The 16,277-nt window shown below is 55.2% G+C and overlaps 2 protein-coding genes and 1 long non-coding RNA gene across 8 annotated transcripts; 1 reads left to right on the plus strand and 2 right to left on the minus strand.

The window, feature by feature from the left end:
* Positions 1–3,576: 3,576 nt before the first annotated feature.
* Positions 3,577–7,377, minus strand: PCGF1 (polycomb group ring finger 1). Of its 5 annotated transcripts, XM_019801995.2 has the most exons (11): positions 7,229–7,377; positions 6,692–6,797; positions 6,382–6,534; positions 6,141–6,212; positions 5,912–6,017; positions 5,698–5,731; positions 5,512–5,598; positions 5,298–5,378; positions 5,151–5,194; positions 4,877–4,983; positions 3,806–3,942 (listed from the first exon to the last, which is right to left on the minus strand). In XM_019801995.2, exons 1-10 carry the CDS (start codon positions 7,319–7,321, stop codon positions 4,926–4,928), a joined length of 834 nt encoding a protein of 277 aa, XP_019657554.1. In that variant the 5' UTR covers positions 7,322–7,377; the 3' UTR covers positions 3,806–3,942; positions 4,877–4,925. The 5 variants fall into 5 exon arrangements, with proteins under 5 accessions (XP_034515310.1, XP_034515311.1, XP_019657554.1 ...); XM_034659419.1 differs by lacking the exon at positions 5,151–5,194 and having other exon boundaries at positions 3,577–3,964; XM_034659420.1 differs by lacking the exons at positions 5,151–5,194; positions 7,229–7,377 and adding an exon at positions 6,909–7,120 and having other exon boundaries at positions 3,577–3,964.
* A 1,188-nt stretch (positions 7,378–8,565) lies between these two features.
* Positions 8,566–14,078, minus strand: LOC117801996. Its single transcript, XR_004624970.1, has 3 exons — positions 13,874–14,078; positions 8,975–9,046; positions 8,566–8,622 (listed from the first exon to the last, which is right to left on the minus strand). It is a non-coding gene; the product is annotated as an uncharacterized LOC117801996 (long non-coding RNA).
* Positions 13,194–15,558, plus strand: TLX2 (T cell leukemia homeobox 2). Of its 2 annotated transcripts, XM_002921468.4 has the most exons (3): positions 13,194–13,923; positions 14,317–14,554; positions 14,704–15,558. In XM_002921468.4, exons 1-3 carry the CDS (start codon positions 13,524–13,526, stop codon positions 14,918–14,920), a joined length of 855 nt encoding a protein of 284 aa, XP_002921514.1. In that variant the 5' UTR covers positions 13,194–13,523; the 3' UTR covers positions 14,921–15,558. The 2 variants fall into 2 exon arrangements, with proteins under 2 accessions (XP_002921514.1, XP_034515309.1); XM_034659418.1 differs by having other exon boundaries at positions 13,194–14,554.
* Positions 15,559–16,277: the final 719 nt, after the last annotated feature.

The raw sequence follows: 16,277 nt of genomic DNA on the forward strand, positions 1-16,277 counted from the left end.
CTCGTTATTAAGCTCCTGTAGTTCAAACAGGGATTCCCCAGCCTGAAAAGGCCAGAAACCACGGTGCAGGAGCAGCAATGGAAAGAGCCACTGGTCACTCGCCATAGAAAAGTGCCTTGAAGGTCACACTTCATGGACCCAACCAGATCCTGGGACAGAAACCCAGGCCAACTCAGGGACAAACTCTGAGGTCTGGGAGATTCATTCTTTTTTTTTTTTTTTTTTAATTTGACAGCGCACGCATGAAGCAGCAGGCTTCAGGGGCCTGATCTGAGGCTCAGTCCCAGGACTCCAGGACCATGACCTGAGCCGAAGGCAGACACTTAACCGCTTAACCAACTGAGCATCCCCAACACCCCCCCCATGCCCCAGGATATTCATTCCTGTTTTGTGTCCGGTCTTTCTCTTTTCTCCCACACCTATTCTAGCCCTGAGCTCACACCTAGGTGAGCACCCTACAGCTCTCCTTTGTAGGAAGAAGGCAGTTCTGGAGGCCCAGCACGGGTCATTAAGATATAAATATAAACACCCCAAATAGCTAGGGGATTCACAGCCCAGCGGCAGAGAAGCCCCACCGCTCCTGAGGGGCTCCCCATTCCTAAGGAACTTGCCTCCACAGGATTCTAGTTTTTTTTCCAACAGTGCCAAGAAGGCCCTCCTGGACTGTCCATTATGTCACCTCTGTGGACCTCTACACCTCCCACCATTTGCGCAATGATCCTCTGTGCCTATTCCCTGGGGCAAGTGGAGCCTGCAGTTGAGGTGCCCTAAACAGAGCCTGGGAGAGCTAAGGCACCCGGGCCAAAGACTCGTTAACAAGGACAAGAAGACACTTGGATAGTGGGGGTGAGGGAAACTCACACAGCCTGAGGCACTGCCGTGGCCCACCAAACAAAGATGGAGAAACACAGGGTCTTCTTGATAAGACGCCCCTCCCCCCCAGACACACCCAGACACTTGCATAGTACCCTCATGGCAGCCTAAGCAACACAGCCCAGTGGGCCACTGCTGGGGCCAGGCCACAGCAGAAAGCTGAGATGCCTCGGGACCTTGCTAATTGGTTATTAATGGCGGGAGGTGGAGGGGGGCCAAGAGACCCTCCTGGCTGGAAGCCTGTCCTCTGAACCGTCATCCGGTGGTTTCACTTAATCTGCATTTAAAGAGGGTCCCAGGAGGCTGCTGGAACTGCCTAGCTCATGTCCCAGGCCTGTCACCAAACAGACACTCATGCGTCCTCTGTGTAGCTTTTAGACTGTCTCTTCCTCTGCTCTCAATTACCAGTGTGTTTGTGGTGAGCACCCTCTCTCCTGAAGGTCCTTTGCCTTCCTCGCCTTCCATCTCTCCCGCCGCCTATCTTCTCCCCGCAGCAACCAGGCTCAAGTAACGGGGTTGGACAAAAGAGTTGGGCGATCCCCATCTGGGGGACAAAAGGAAAGGAGAGACTAGTAAAGGTAGGAAGCCCCTGACAGCAGAGCCCATTAAGGTCAGCCCAGCGGCCAGGGAAGTGTCCAGATGATGGTGGGGCCACAGTAGGGGACTTCTCCCAGCAAAACCTCTGGAACCTGAGCTGGGAAGAAACCAGATCCGCTGATGGGGGTAGGAAGAAGGTGAATGATTAATGAGGGAGATTAAGAGATGAAACCTGGGTTCTGGGCTGGGGGTGGGGAGGAGGTTGTGGCGCTCAGCTGTCTTGTAGGCTTCCCCCACCCATGCCTCCCACCCCAAGGTCCAACCCTTTCTGTGCTGGGCCTCCTTCAGAGTGGTTCATAGATACGCACCTTCCCCCGCGGTGGGCGGTTTTCCTCTCTCAGCATTCTCAAGCAACCTCTCGTGGTTTCCCACCTCCTCGGATTCCCCTCATTGTCCTTTCAGACATTTGGGGTCCTCTGCTCCTCCCCTTTGTAGAGATGCCCACATTCCAACTTTTACTCCCTCAGGAAGGTGCCTCCATTCCTATTTAAGGATGCTTTCTCACATTTCTGTTCATCACCCCCTTTCAGATTTCCCTTTCCTTGTGGCCCTCACCTTCTCCCTCATTCCCTGACACCGCACCTCTCAACCATCTTGCCCACCTCAGCCTCCCATCTGGGGGATTCCCTGACCCAGGCCCACCCCCAGACTGATGCCCCTCTTCTTGGCACAGAGATCTGCTCAATAAACCACCTTTAGTCTCCAAATTTCCCTCCCTGTGCATTCCTTTGAATTCTGTGAATGTAAAGGGACTACTGGGAATCCTCGGGGATAACCCCCTGGGGAGACAGAAGGACAGGGATAGTCACAGAGAGGGGCTTAGCCGCCCCTACCAACCCTTAGGGAAGTCCGTTAGCCAGTGAGAGCGAAGTGGGAGTTAAAGGAGGAAACTTCTGGCAGCGGGGCGAGGGGTGGGGCGGCTTTCCATCTCGCACACTTCCGAGGTTGTTTTCTCTTTCAGAAAACGTCATTGCGGAATGAACCGACTCAGACACTTAACATTTTAGTTTCGTTTCTTCTAGGGCCTCGCTCGGGTCGGTGATCCCGTGGCAGCGCTTTACGCTAGCTCACAAAGAGCTCTGCGTGCCTGCCGCCGTTCTTCGGTGGTTGTGTGCATGGGGGACACGGGATGCGGCGGGATTCTCAGACCCCCATCCTCGACACACACACACCCGAGACCCACTGGTCCACTACCGGTGAAGTCCCTTTTCCCTCCTCTTCTGCCCACCCCTGGTGCTGGGAGAGACTGGTCAGGGTGAGAGGGACCGGTTCTCCCCTGTGCCAAAGGTGGGGGCAAATCTCGGTGCCCCTTCCCCCCAGGTGAGTGTGGACCACGGAAAAGGCTAAATGAGAAAGGGTGACAGGGGCAAAGGCCAGCTCTACCCTGCGGGTGAGGACTGACGCCTCCACCCGGAAGCGCCTCGAGGTCAAGGGCACCGCCCTGGAGGGGCCAGCTGCGTACTGGGACAGCCCCGTGGCCGCCTCTTTGAACGCAACCAGCACATTCTGGGTAACACAGCTCAACAGAACCCTGGGCTTGATTCTCCCCCGTGGCGCAGATCCTAACCTGAGGGACCCTGGGGGACAGGGTCTGCGTGGCACAAGCCAGGCAGGGGGGCAGTGGACCCATAAACAGGAAGAGCAGCGCTCAGCCCTCAGCCCACAGCTGGCCTGCATCAGCCACCCCGGGAGACTCACCGCAGCTGCCTCTGCCACAGCCGCTGACAGACAAAAAGAAGGCTCTGCTGAGCAGGGGGCCAGGCAAGGCTGCCCACTGCACCCCAGATCCCCCCCGCCGACCTGAGCACCTTCGGCTGCTCTTGGCCTCAAGCCAAGCACCATTAAAAAGCCTCATCCTGAGGCTTGGTCCCCAGGTCAGCCTTATCTTCTGACTGGGCCTTCTTGATGCCAAGTTGCTGCCAAGCCCCAGTCAGACTACTCCCCAACTCCTGCAGCTGCTTGGGGACCAAAAATTCCTCAGGAGCATTTCTACTCTCCTTCCTCCTCAGCCCACACCTCTCCCTGGGGGGTCATTCCTTAAAAATGCCCTTTCACCCACAAACCCCTTGAGAACAGCCTCAGCGTGGCATGCTTGAGTGGGCCGTGGAGTCCCAGAAGACATGGGGGGAGCCCTTAGATATAATTAATCCCAAACCTCAAGATATATGCCGGTGTAAAGGCAGGCATGAAGGGGTGGAAAAAGCCTGGGTTCTGGCAGAGAGAGGGTTTCCTGGAGGAAAGGATACGTGGGCCTTGAAAGAACAGCTGAGTATGGGGTGAGGGAGAGGCGTTCCAGGCGTGAGGCCAGGCCGGAGACATGGGAGCTTTGGGAATCATGGAGATTCTGTCAGGCTGATTGTTCTGCAGTGTCCCCACCCTGGTCCTCATTGTCTGCCCATCACACCTGAGGGCTCTTCCTTGCTTTCTGCAGTCTTTCCACATTGTGCTTTTCTCACGGCCTACAAGCTTCATCTGTGTGGAGGGAAGGCCAGGTCTACTATGCATTGGTCACTATGCTCAGGCCCCTCAAACCATGTCCCCCTCCACCCCTGGCCGCCCCAGTCTCAGGCTCTCAGCCAGTTCATACCATTTTCACTGTATACCTCCCCAGGTCTTCTGCCACCCCATCTCTATCCCTGGAAGCTCCGTGCCTTCAGCCCTCACCAGTTATGCACAATAACCCCTCTGAATTCCCTGGAGTCAAACTTAGGCCAGTAGAAGACTTAGGCTTTAAAGTTGAGTTCTGGCAACATTTCTGGTGCCTGCTTCATCCCACTTGTCCCAGATTCAGCCACCGCCCATTAGCTCCCTTCAGGAACTCGTTGCTTCCTCCTCCATGTGTTATTGTCCCAGTCAGGCAAGTTTCTGACTACCCTTACTGAAAGGCCACAGAAGAGGGAGACTGGCTGAGTTTATTTCCAGAACCCAAAGCTCATGTCTGGGCTCATACAGACAAGGAATGTTTGCTGAATTAATCAAGAGACTTAACAGCCTTGCTGCTTCCCTCTTGTTACCTGAAGCTGTCCTTGCTCTCCTGGACCCCCGTTCCCTCTCCTCACTCTGGCTTCACCTAATCCAAGTACCTGAAGGCCTACTGAATCCTATATGGACAACGATGTCTCCAATTCAACACACTTGTGCTCCCTGCGTCCTACCTGCCAATTTTTTTTTTATTCCTCCTTTAGTACAATTCTTCAGAATTTTCTTTAAAATATCACTCTTCAGTCCTACAGTGGCCACTATCCAACGCTAGCTCCACCCTCACCACTCTTGAATTACCCCTCCGCTCAAGCCTGCAGCGTATAGTTACAACATTCAAGTACAGTGAGAACTCCCCTCCAGAAAGCCTTCCCTTTGACGACAACGACAGGAGCTGGTATGGGTAACCTGGTTCCGCTTCGCTCACCTTCTGAGTTTTATATGTGTAAGGTCCTCTACCCCTCTCCTTTGGCAATTCACTGAGGGACCACGAACATAGAGAGGCCCTCCTTCATGATGAAACTCAGAGGATTTCTGAGGGAAGCAGAACACAGAACAAAGCATGAGTGTGTGGAAGGAAGAAAGGAAGAAAACAGATGCTTTTTTAAAGTTTTTATTTCAAAAAATAAAGCCGCAGTTAATTTCACATAAATATCTGGGGAGGGAAGGGGACAGGGATGTGGTGGGGGCTTGGCCCCTACCTCCTCTTCTCTTTCACACTGTATTGTAAAAGCAAAGGGGATGGCTACGGAGAGAACAAGCAGAAGAAGCAGTCAGTGGGCGCGTTCTCACCCAAAATGCCCCCTCAGCCCATTGCTGCCCTGGGGACTGCCTTGGTCCTGGCTTACCTTGCCGAACCAGCGGGACAGCCATATCTGCTTCATGGTCATGTGATCTGGGAGAACTTCATTGTCAAAAAGGAGCTGTACCTAGGAGGAAGATAGGGGCACAGCTTTAGGAACTGCTGTCTCATGTAGGTCAAGAACTACCCTGCTCTACTACAGACTCTGTCCCTCCCCTTCAACTCCTTCCTTCCCCAAAACCTACTGTGGGAATACTCACATGCTGGGGATTTAGCATTAAGCGGTGACACAGGACCCTCCGGAGATGACGAACTTCAGCTCTAACAGAACATCTGACATATTTGTTCTGGGGACAGGGATGGAAGGCAAGAGGACAAGGTGTGTGAGGGAAAGGCCACAGGGAGGTGAGTCTCCTTAGAGAGGCCCTCCCCTCAGCCCCTCTCACCTGCAGGATGCTTTTATTCTTGTCTTTGCCAGAACTGGGAGAAACAGACACAAGTTAGGGAGTCCGATTCTTCCCTGTCCCCCACCCAGAGCTATATGGTATACTCTCTTCAAGGGAACAAACACTCCCTCACTGCCTGCCCTCTCACCAAGCCCCTCCCTGGTTCTGAGTCACTGACACTGTTACTTCAGACAGCTCATGACCGGCTTCTTACCTCAGCCGTTCCAGGCATAGGCTCAGCTGCTCATCATAGCGATAGTAGTGGGCTTTAGAGTGGTCGAAGCTGCTAAAAGGGAGGCCGAGGTTGCTCAGGGCTGGCTCTAAGAAAGAGTAGTGAGGACAGTGGCACAGATTCCATATTCCTTTTTCCCCAGAAGAGCAAAACTGGGCAAGAGGGGTGTTCTGGGGGCTTTATCTTACCCTCCTGCTGCCAAGGGACATACCTTCCCCACTGGGTTGGGTGACCCGGTCCAAGCCTCGGGACTGGTAGAATTCTCGAATCCGTTTCTCTTCACCTAGAAGGGAGGGGAGTGTGGGAAATAAAGTATTAGCCCTCCCTCATACTTTGTCCCTGTGACTGTCAACTTTTTTACCTATGTGATTCTCACCAAAGCCCTTGTCATCTCAAGTTGCCACCCAGCATCAGTCCTCTAGAGGCCCCTCAAAGTTGGGTTGGTCACTCACTGTCTTGTAAGCCAGGCACTAGCTTGTACACGATGTCCTGCATGACCCGGTCCAGTTTGAGGTTGAGCAGTGGCTGTGTCTCATGGATCTTAATGTTGCACATGGGGCAGTACTTACTGGTTTGGAGGTACTTCACAATACAACTCTTGCAGACTGCAGGAAGAAAAAAGCAGACTCTCAGGCCCTTTGGGAATCCGGTTCATGGGCCGGGTGGGGTGCCTGGGTGGTTGGGGCAGGCAGCGAACAGTCTGGCAACCAGCTTGGTGGGGACTAGGGCCTGGAAGAACCAGCCAGGGTCCAGGGCACTCACAAGTATGAAGACACTCTGTAATGGTAGTAGCATCCACGAAGTAGCCAGCGCACAGGCAGCAGACGATATGCTCATTCAGGTCTTTGATCTTTACTCGGACCTCCTCCTGCGGACCCACTCTCCGTCACCAATCACCCCCTCCAAACCCAAATCATACGCCTTCCCAGCTGGGTAGATGCCTTTCAACAAACCCCACCGCCAAGCCTCAGCCTCGCACCCTGCGCGGTCCGCAGGGGATTACTTCCCGAGAGCTGACACTCCCCCTCCGCCCAGCAGGGGGCTCCGCGCACAGCGGGGGCTTCCTTCCAGTGGACTCGCCCGACCTTCCTTTCCCAAGGGAGACTACACGACGTGGGCGGCCCAATGCGCAAGCGTCCTAGCTCGGAGTTTGGCAACCGAACCACAATCGCGCAGGCGCATTGGGCACCCTGTCTCTGCGCAGGCGCACTGGGCGCCGGGCCAGCCACCGCCCGTCCTCTAGCCGGCCCCTGTTCGCACCGCTAGCGGACCACAGCAGTAACCCTGCCGCCCCTGCACCTCGTTCCGTAGCGGGTCCATCTTGTACACTGACTGGAGCTGGTTCCGAAGCCTCATCGCGATCGCAATCTGGCCCCCCTGAGGAGACGCCATCTTAAAGGCTGATCCAGGCCTGCCACTTCCGGTGCCGCCTGCGGGGCGGGACTTGTCGCCCAGCAACGAGGGCTTAGGTCTTTTCGGATTCGCTGACCCTCTGTAAGGCCCCGCCCATACCCCTTTCTCCCCGTGTGCTCACCTGAGCCCCACTGGCCCCTCCCCCTCCTCAATCCGTAATTGGGGGGGGGTGGGTTGTGAGGAGTGGGTCCTATCTCATTGACCTCTTGTAGTAATCATCACAATAGACCCTTCCCTACCGCGGGACTAACTTTTGGAGCCTGCAAAAGACTGCCCCCTTCTACTCCAAAGGGCCCAGCGGTCTCCGCCCGCCGCCGCTCAGGGTTGTCGATCTCCTGTGACCGCGACCCCACTAAAGAAGTCCCTCCCGGGTCCTTTCCTCGTAATGTCGCCCTCGTCGGCTGACGCGTCCGTGTTACGGAGCTTCGTCCAGATGGCAGGCCTTCTCCTGGCTCCACGGCGGGAGTTTCTTGGGGCTTTGCGGAGTCTCGGAAAGGGTGGCAGGGAGGGAGGGACCCCCAGGGACTTGGTGTAGTGATCTTATACGCCCCCCCCTCCCATCCTCCCCTGCCGCCGGGGCTTGTGGAGGGGGGGGGCAGACCCTGGTTAATGATGATGATTCAATCATCGGCGCCTGCGGAGGCCTGGGACAGACTAATGCAGAGCAGATGCCGAAGGAGGAGGGGAGGAGGAGGATTGGGACACTACCGCACATAGACACGCCGAAGCAGCCAGCGCCTGCAGTAGCATAGGCCCAGCCCCGTACTTGGGAAGGTCGCAGCAGCTCTAGACCTTGTACACCGCCATCCCTAGGTACTTACAGTGGGATTAAAAACCAAGGATAAGTTTACTGTGGAGTATTAACATCAAGTGCAGTTGGAGATTCAAGGGAGAGATCCCAATGGAGACCACCAAAGGCTTTCTGGAAGAAGTGGGACTTTGTGTGGGTACAATTTAGAGAACGGGGGTGGGGTGCGTGGATAAGAAATAGAAAAGAAAGGCAAGGTGGAGGGGAATGACCGAAGAGAGGGACAGGAAGAAGGCCAAGGTGTGGATTTGAGAGTAGTGGTAGAACAGGGCCTCATGGAGCAGTGACTTGAGCCTGAGGGCACTAGGGAAGTAGTAGACTTTTCTTTTCTTTTCTTTTCTTTTCTTTTCTTTTCTTTTCTTTTCTTTTCTTTTCTTTCTTTCTTTTTCTTTCTTTCTTTTTCTTTCTTTCTTTCTTTCTTTCTTTCTTTCTTTCTTTCTTTCTTTCTTCTTTTTGAAGGGAGGGAGTTACCCTACAAAAGAAGCATTTTTGCTCATTTTTAATAATTGGAGTGGGTAAGCAGCAAGAAGTTATGAGATCAGTGATTTTTATTTATTTTTATTTTTTTTAAAGATTTTATTTATTTATTTGACAGAGATAGAGACAGCCAGTGAGAGAGGGAACACAAGCAGGGGGAGTGGGAGAGGAAGAAGCAGACTCATAGCGGAGGAGCCTGATGTGGGGCTCGATCTCATAACGCCAGATCACGCCCTGAGCCGGATCACACCCTGAGCCGAAGACAGATGCTTAACCGCTGTGCCACCCAGGCGCCCCGAGATCAGTGATTTTTAAATCAACCCCTTCTCACTACTGCCACTGCTTACCTCCCTGGTCCAAGATAGCATCATCTGTCTTCTGGATGATTGATTGCAGTGGCTTCTAGCCTGCTTTCCTTGCTTCCACGTATCCATATGAATAAAAAAAGGTATAAGGAAAATTTTTTTGAGTTGATGGTTGTGCTTATTATCTTGATTGTGGTGACTTTGTGTGTGTACACATACACTTTTATACCCTTTATGTACAGTTTATCGTATGTTAGTTTTGCCCTAAGAAACCTGTTAAAAACAAAAAATTTTAAAATCTGGCATCTTTTCCTCAACCTTCCAATAGCTTTCCTTTTCAGAATAAAAGCCCAAGTCCTTATAATGCTTCAAGACCTTGCATGGTCTTTCCAGCCATCCTGGACCCCTTACTGTTTGTTCCACAGATAACACCAAGATGCACTTGCATCATCACCAACTTGAAATGCTCAGTTATCCAAATGACTCCTTTCTTCCTCTAGGTCTTTACTTTGTGAGGCCTTCTGTGACCACTTTAGATAAATCACACCCCCATCCTTTCACTTCTCCCCTTTCCTTTCTTTCTTCTTAGCATCTATTATTACTTAGTATATATTGTCTTGTGTTTTACCTGCCTCCCCCACTAGAATATAAACTTTGTATGGTGGGGATTTTTTTTTTTCTTCTGTTCTGTCTGCAGCTCTGTCTCTAGTTCCTGGTGCATGGTAGGTGTTCAATCAAAATTTTCTGGATGAACAAATGAATAAATGTAGTTGGTGGTGATGATGGCCTAGATTAAGTTTTATTAGTGGGAATGGGAAGATAGGGCTGTATATGACATATTTCGAAGGGAGGCATAGGAGGGAGTGAATGAGGATCTTGGGAGGGGAGCACATCCTGCAGCCTGCTGGACTTTAAGGTGGCTGCAGCAAAGGTGGGTGGAGCTGGCCAGAAGGTTAGGACAGAGGGGCTGGAACACAAGTGTCACAGCCAAGGATAGAGGTCCCAGAATTTTCTGAGTGGATATAATAGATGGGACTATTAGAATGGGTGAAACCTTGAGCAGATAGAGAGGGAAAGCTGAAGTCCGAGCTCTGAGGACATTCAGTCTTCAGTGGAAAAAGCAAAGTCGGTGGAGAAAAAAAGTAAGCATTGACTATGAAAGCCTAGGATGTAGAATAAGACAGTATTACAGAAACCAAAAGGGATATTTCAAGAAATAGTTGGTAATCAACAGAGCAAAATATGTCAGAGAAATCCTCAAAAATGGACACTGGAACTCTTTGAAAAAGAGTGTGGTGAAGCCAAGTTATAGTGGGTTAAAAGAGTAAATGATGAGGGACTCCTGGCTGGCTCAGTCAGTAGAGCCTGCTACTCTTAATCTTGGGGTTGTGAGTTTGAGCCCCACGTTGGGTGTAGATATTACTTTAAAATTAAAATTAAAGGACTAAATGATGAGGAAGTAGAAACAGTGGTTGTGCAGAGTACAAGGGAAAGGGAAAACATAATCTCTCTTGACAAGTCAGGCAAAGACTTTTGTCTGGGTAAAAGAGACCTAAGACAGTTGGGGGTAGGAAGGACTAAACTAATGAGAGAAGTGATGATACAGGAGTGGGGACCATCTTGTGGGAAAGACACTGCAGGAAAAGCAGGAAGGAAGGGACGGCACTGGAGCACAGGCTGGGAACGTGCCTCTCCCTGTGAAGCTGCAAGCTTGAAGGCCTGAAAACTTGAAGAGTTGGGGACCACATGCATATGGGACATGGTGAGACAGATACAAAGGAGTGTGTATGGGAGGTCGGGGTTCTGACCCCAGGGCCTCCATCTTAGATATAAACTAGCAGGAACCACCTTTTCCAGGGAATCAGGATCCGGAGAGGTGGAGAGGAATTCCTAGGACTGTGGCTGACAGACTTGGATACCCTTTGTTCTTGAAGTAGGGCACTAATTTCTTTTTTTGTAACTCCCCAGGAGACGTGTATATGTTACTGGGTTTGTGACCATTCTCCAAGGGTCAGTTGGGCAATCTCTGGGTGGCTGTGCCATCTGTGCTGACCTCAAAAGGCAGGATGAACTGTCAGCAGGTATACAGATCTTCCTCCCTCACTGATTCATTCAAGCAGGATTTATTCAGCCTGATTGGAGACACACTAGTGCCCACCCTTTCCTCAGAGGCCCACCCACTAGAGTGGGGAAAAGGACCGACAGATCCCTAACCTTCAGGCCAGTCCCCTTCAGAGTCTTTATTTACTTTGCTGTCTCCCTAGGCTCTCTGTTCTCATTCAGGGGATCCAGCCCAAGCGGCCTCTGGAGGTTTCCCTAAATAGCAGAAGTTTCATGCCCCCTAGAAGCCCCACCTCTCTACTGCTGAGAAAGGGTGCTTGGGCTTCTGTGAGGGGCTAGGAGAGGTGATAATGTCTGTCTTTCCCACCAAGAAAACACAGCTGCCAAATCGGCAGGAGCCCCCCTGCTCCCCTTTCAGAAGGGGCTATTGGCAGGGTCAGAAAGGGCTGGAGAAATTGGATAGTGGAAGTGGACAAGAATTTGGGGGAGGATGTCACATATTATTGATGCCAACTGCCTCCCTCTTCTATGGTTCACCCCCTTCAGACTGAGCCTTCTGAGAACACTGAGGGAGGGCCTGGTGGCTTTAGTGGGGAGAGTCCATTCCCTTCATTCTTTATCTTCCTGTCCAGATGCCCAAATATTGTTCCCAGTTCCCTGGAGAAAAAAGACCCCTCACCCTGCCTCAGGCGCAGGGCTGCAGCCCATCTGCTGGGGAGAAAGGAGCCCCAGTCTTTCCCAGGAGATCCTGGAGAAACAACTGGAAGATCCGTGTGCCCAGGGAGACCCATCTACTAGACTTAGAAGGCATTTCGGCTTACACGGGTAACAGGCAGACCGGAGCTGAGCACCAGAGTGGGCTGGGGTCTCGGGGCTAGAGCTGACACAACAGGGTGGGGTTCTTAAGCCACCACGTGTCCAAGGCAGGCCAAGCGGTTCATCCGTGCCCACCCGCCTCGGAATGGTAGGCACACACCCCTCCCTGCGCCCAGTCTCACCGGCTCAGAGGCGCCAGGGCCCCCCCGGGGCCGGGGCGGGCCGGGGAAGGTAATGTAATTCCGACCCAGCTAACCCGATTATGGCGGCCTGCACCGGGCCGGGCGGCGGCGGGGGCGGGTCTAAGGCGCAGGGGCCCGCCGGGCCCGGGTCCCATCCCGGGAAGGACGCAGAGTTCACACACTCCCAGCTCCTGGGTCCCCGGCCAAAGGTCACAAGGTCACCAAGCGCCTTCAGTCTTTCCCCACCTCCCATCCCTGACACACTCCAGGCACAGTTTCTGGGGTTTGGGTAGGGAGAAGCGTCTGTGGACAGTGAGGCGACTGAGACCGCCGATGGCTTCAGTGAGGAACCACGTGTCGCCTGTGGCGATTTTGTCCTCCAGCCTTTGAGGGGGGAAGTGTGCGAGAATTGACTCCCTAGGCGCAGAGTGGAGGGGCAGAGTCCCGCGTTGGTGGTCCCCTTTTGGGGGGCGGAACGCCAGCCCCAAGCTCTCATCCGCCTGACTTAGCCTGGGTTGAGCCAATGGTTCGTTTTACACCGATTTCAGAAAATCGAAATTCTTAGAAACACAGGGCACCAATTACTGGCGTTCCGGGAAGGAGGTAGGGGCCCTACGGGAGAGGCCGGGAGGTGCACTATGATCGCTGGCCCAGAGTGGTTTGCTTCCCGCCCTAGCCCACCAGACGCGCCCTGCCACCCCCTTCCCACACCTGTCCTCTTCCCGGGCCTCCAACTCGCCGGCGCCGTTCCCAACCGCTTCCCATAGCAGCCAGGAAGCCACAACGAGATTTGGTCTTCGAGGGCACTTAGGCGGGGGCCACAACGAATCTGGGAGTCGGCAGGCAGGACCCATCGCGAGGCGAAAAGTGGGGACTGTGGGAAGAGGCACCTGCGAGGAAGCCGGTGAGGCAGTGGAAGCCCAAAGGGCGGAGGCCGGCAAGGATGGAGTTGCTGTGCGCATCTCGCCTGACTCAGCGCGCAGCGGCCCGTGCTCTGGCCCCTCCCGTGCTGAGCCTGGTTCCTAACACCCTTGCCACCTCCCCCCTTACCCCCACCCTCCCCTCCCGGCAGTCGTCCGGGCGTTTGGCGCAAACAGGCGTCTCTTTCCCTTTAACGGGTACGGCCCCCCCTGCCCTACCCCCAGCCCCCACTACCCACCCAATGCTGATCTGTCAGTCACTGCCCCATCCCTAGCCGGCCAACCCTCTCCACCCCGGACTCAGGCAGAGGCCCCGGCAGCCCAGCGTCCATCTGCGCCTCAGGGACAGCAAGGGCGCTCCTGGGGCCCCCGCCGGTCGCGCTCCCCCGGGATGCGAGTCCCCGCGCCGACGCCCGGCAGAGGCCGGCACGGGCGCGGCTACTCCCCGTGCACAGGGATGAAGCTGTCCCGGGGGCCCCGGCGACCCGCAGCGGCCAGCTCCGCGGGCCCCTGAGGCCGCCGCCCCGAGCGCTCCGCTACTGGGCTCCCAGAGTTGCCTGGGGCGCCCTCCCCGACCGCCAAACCTCCTGTGGTCCTCCTTGACCCGGACCCATGGAGCCAGCGGTCCTGGCCTCGCACAACCTCCCGCACCACGAGCCAATCAGCTTTGGCATCGATCAGATCCTGAGCTGCCCGGAACCCCTCGGGAGCGGCCTAGGCCCGGGTCGCTCAGGCCAGGGCCATGGGGAGAGTACGGCGTTCTCGGGAGGATTTCATGGAACCTCAAGCTACGGTCCCGCGGGTTCGCTGGCCCCGCTACCTGGCAGCTCCGGCATGGGCCCTGGCGGCGTGATCCGCGTCCCGGCTCATCGTCCAATGCCAGTGCCGCCGCCCGCGGGAGGAGCGCCAGCAGTGCCTGGACCCTCGGGCTTGGGCGGAGCCGGGGGCCTAGCCGGACTCACCTTCCCTTGGATGGACAGCGGCCGCCGCTTTGCCAAGGACCGGCTCACGGGTGAGATTGCCCGACGCTCCAGCGTCCAGCCCCACATTCACCCCTTTTCCTCATCTTTGATCCTTCTGCTCCATCTCAAGTTCCCCGTACGCTCCCCGCCCGGATCATCCCAGGGGATCTTCCCCCAACATGTATCTCTCGGTCCTGACGCTGAGAGAGGCAATGGGGAGGGAGCTGCCGTCGATGTCCGCACCCTCTTTTGCAATCTACTGTCCACACTGCGGGTAGCGCAGGGTGAAGTTCCGGGGGCCGTCTCTTCCTCACTCAAGGGGGAGGGCCATTTCTTCCCAGGCCCTTTCTTGTCTGGAAGCCTTTGCTGGTGCGGAGCCGAGCTTGGGGCACCTGGAAGGGCCGCACTGAAAACCCTGCCCTGTTCTTTCTTCCTCCCTATAGCCGCTCTCTCGCCCTTCTCCGGGACGCGCCGCATAGGTCACCCCTACCAAAACCGGACCCCCCCGAAGCGGAAGAAGCCGCGCACGTCCTTCTCCCGCTCGCAGGTGCTGGAGCTGGAGCGGCGCTTCCTGCGCCAGAAGTACCTGGCCTCGGCGGAGAGAGCAGCGCTGGCCAAGGCCCTGCGCATGACCGACGCACAGGTCAAGACTTGGTTCCAGAACCGGCGCACCAAGTGGCGGTGAGGCTTGGGGCGAGCGAGGGCTCGCGGGCGGGGTCAAGGGACGGTGAGGAGCCGGGCGGGTGAGGAACCGCGGGCCCGGCGGGTGACGAGGAGGCGCGGGGTGGACGAGGGCCGTCCTCGCTGACCCTGCGTCTCTGCTCGCCTAGGCGCCAGACCGCGGAGGAGCGCGAGGCGGAGCGGCACCGCGCGGGCCGGCTGCTCCTGCACCTGCAGCAGGATGCCCTACCAAGGCCTCTGCGGCCACCGCTGCCCCCGGACCCACTCTGCCTGCACAACTCGTCGCTCTTCGCGCTGCAGAACCTACAGCCCTGGGCCGAGGACAACAAGGTGGCTTCTGTGTCCGGGCTTGCCTCGGTGGTGTGAACGACGCCTGCCCGGGGCCGAGTGCTCTTTAACGGACTGAGGCGCCGCGCGGAGCGCCGGGCCCAGGACCACGGGGCGCGCGGCTGACCACGCCGTGGTGCCGTGGTGCCGTGGTGCCGTGGTGCCGTGGTAGCGGAGCTTGTGAGGAGGAGCTGGCTTTGAGGCTATCGTCGAGGGCTTCTTGGCCACCGCGGGCTCCTAGGCTAGCGTTTCGCGGTTGTGCCGCGCGTTTAGAAGTGGCCTTTCCCGCCATTTCCCACTTAACTGCGGTCGCACCGCAGCTGGAACCTGAGGAGCCGAGAAGGCGGGACTTGCAGTACGATAGCCAATGAGGTGAGGGGAGGGGGCGGGCTGGCCAATGGGGGCTGCTCTCTGAGGACTTTGGATTCTTCGGAGGGTGGGTTGAAGCTGGGGTTCTGGACCCGCAGAGCAGGCTAAAAGTGGTGCTGGGGTGGGGCGGCGGCAGCTCGCACTGCCTGAGTCCGTACGAAAGGTGCGAAGGAAGGAAGACACCATTGACAGCGGAATAATGCAAGAGGTGCTGGAGGGCAAGAGTCTGACTGTGACAGGAACCAGAGGGTTTTCCACACTGGGCATCTCATTCTTCAACTGTAAAATAATCGCTAAGGATACCTTTCTGACTTTGAACCTCATGTTGTCGTGTGTGTTCAAACTGCTGACTCCCTCCTCCTCTTTGAGCCTCACAGCGCCTCCTGGGCGGCAGGCAAGACGGATACTTATACACCCGATGAAACAGAAAATCTAGGAACACTATTCTGGCTCTCGTCTCCCGTGGGGACAGAGAGGGGGAATGGGGGAAGCAGTGGATAAAATTAACGGGCCCCGTGGAGTTAGGGTGAGCAGATTTTTGGCAAATAACTAGGAATATCCAAGAAGAATCAAAGATGATTCCAGGGTTGGACATGTGGAGGATCAGGAGATCAATGGTGTTGTGGATAATGAAGGGGAAACTGAAAGTTTAGAGCAAGAGAACTACAGGAAAAAGTGAATGCTAGACCTAAAGAGAATACAATCTGGAAAAGTGCTTTGGGGGAGGTTGGGTGACATCCACATAGAGGTGGAGATATATGGAATGATGAGAACAGATAGACTCTCCAAGGGAAGACACTGAGGAGAGAAGCAGTGTTCTAAGGATTAAATCTTTCTTTCCACCAATTTCTACACATTTACAATGTGCAAGATGATGGAAGATATCAACATTAATAATTTAAAGGAAGAAAAGCTTTAGTGTGCTGGTGGGCCAGGGGCTGCTGGGAAGCTTGTTGGTGGAAAGTTGAGAGTTCGGGGATGGCTTCATTGGCCTTGAGGTTTAAGAAGGAGCTGGATCTAAGTTGTA

This window comes from Ailuropoda melanoleuca, chromosome 4 (genome assembly GCF_002007445.2).
Source record: "Ailuropoda melanoleuca isolate Jingjing chromosome 4, ASM200744v2, whole genome shotgun sequence".
Classification (NCBI taxonomy): Eukaryota; Metazoa; Chordata; class Mammalia; order Carnivora; family Ursidae; genus Ailuropoda; species Ailuropoda melanoleuca.

Coding starts and splice junctions, on each gene's coding strand:
- PCGF1 (XM_034659419.1), bottom strand. CDS start 7,321: ATGGCGTCTCCTCAGGGGGGCCAGATTGCGATCGCGATGAGGCTTCGG. Junction 6,535..6,691: donor TACAGAGTGTCTTCATACTT/GTGAGTGCCCTG, acceptor TTCTTCCTGCAG/TCTGCAAGAGTTGTATTGTG. Junction 5,379..5,511: donor TAATGCTAAATCCCCAGCAT/GTGAGTATTCCC, acceptor TCTTCCTCCTAG/GTACAGCTCCTTTTTGACAA.
- TLX2 (XM_034659418.1), top strand. CDS start 13,524: ATGGAGCCAGCGGTCCTGGCCTCGCACAACCTCCCGCACCACGAGCCA. Junction 14,555..14,703: donor AACCGGCGCACCAAGTGGCG/GTGAGGCTTGGG, acceptor CTGCTCGCCTAG/GCGCCAGACCGCGGAGGAGC.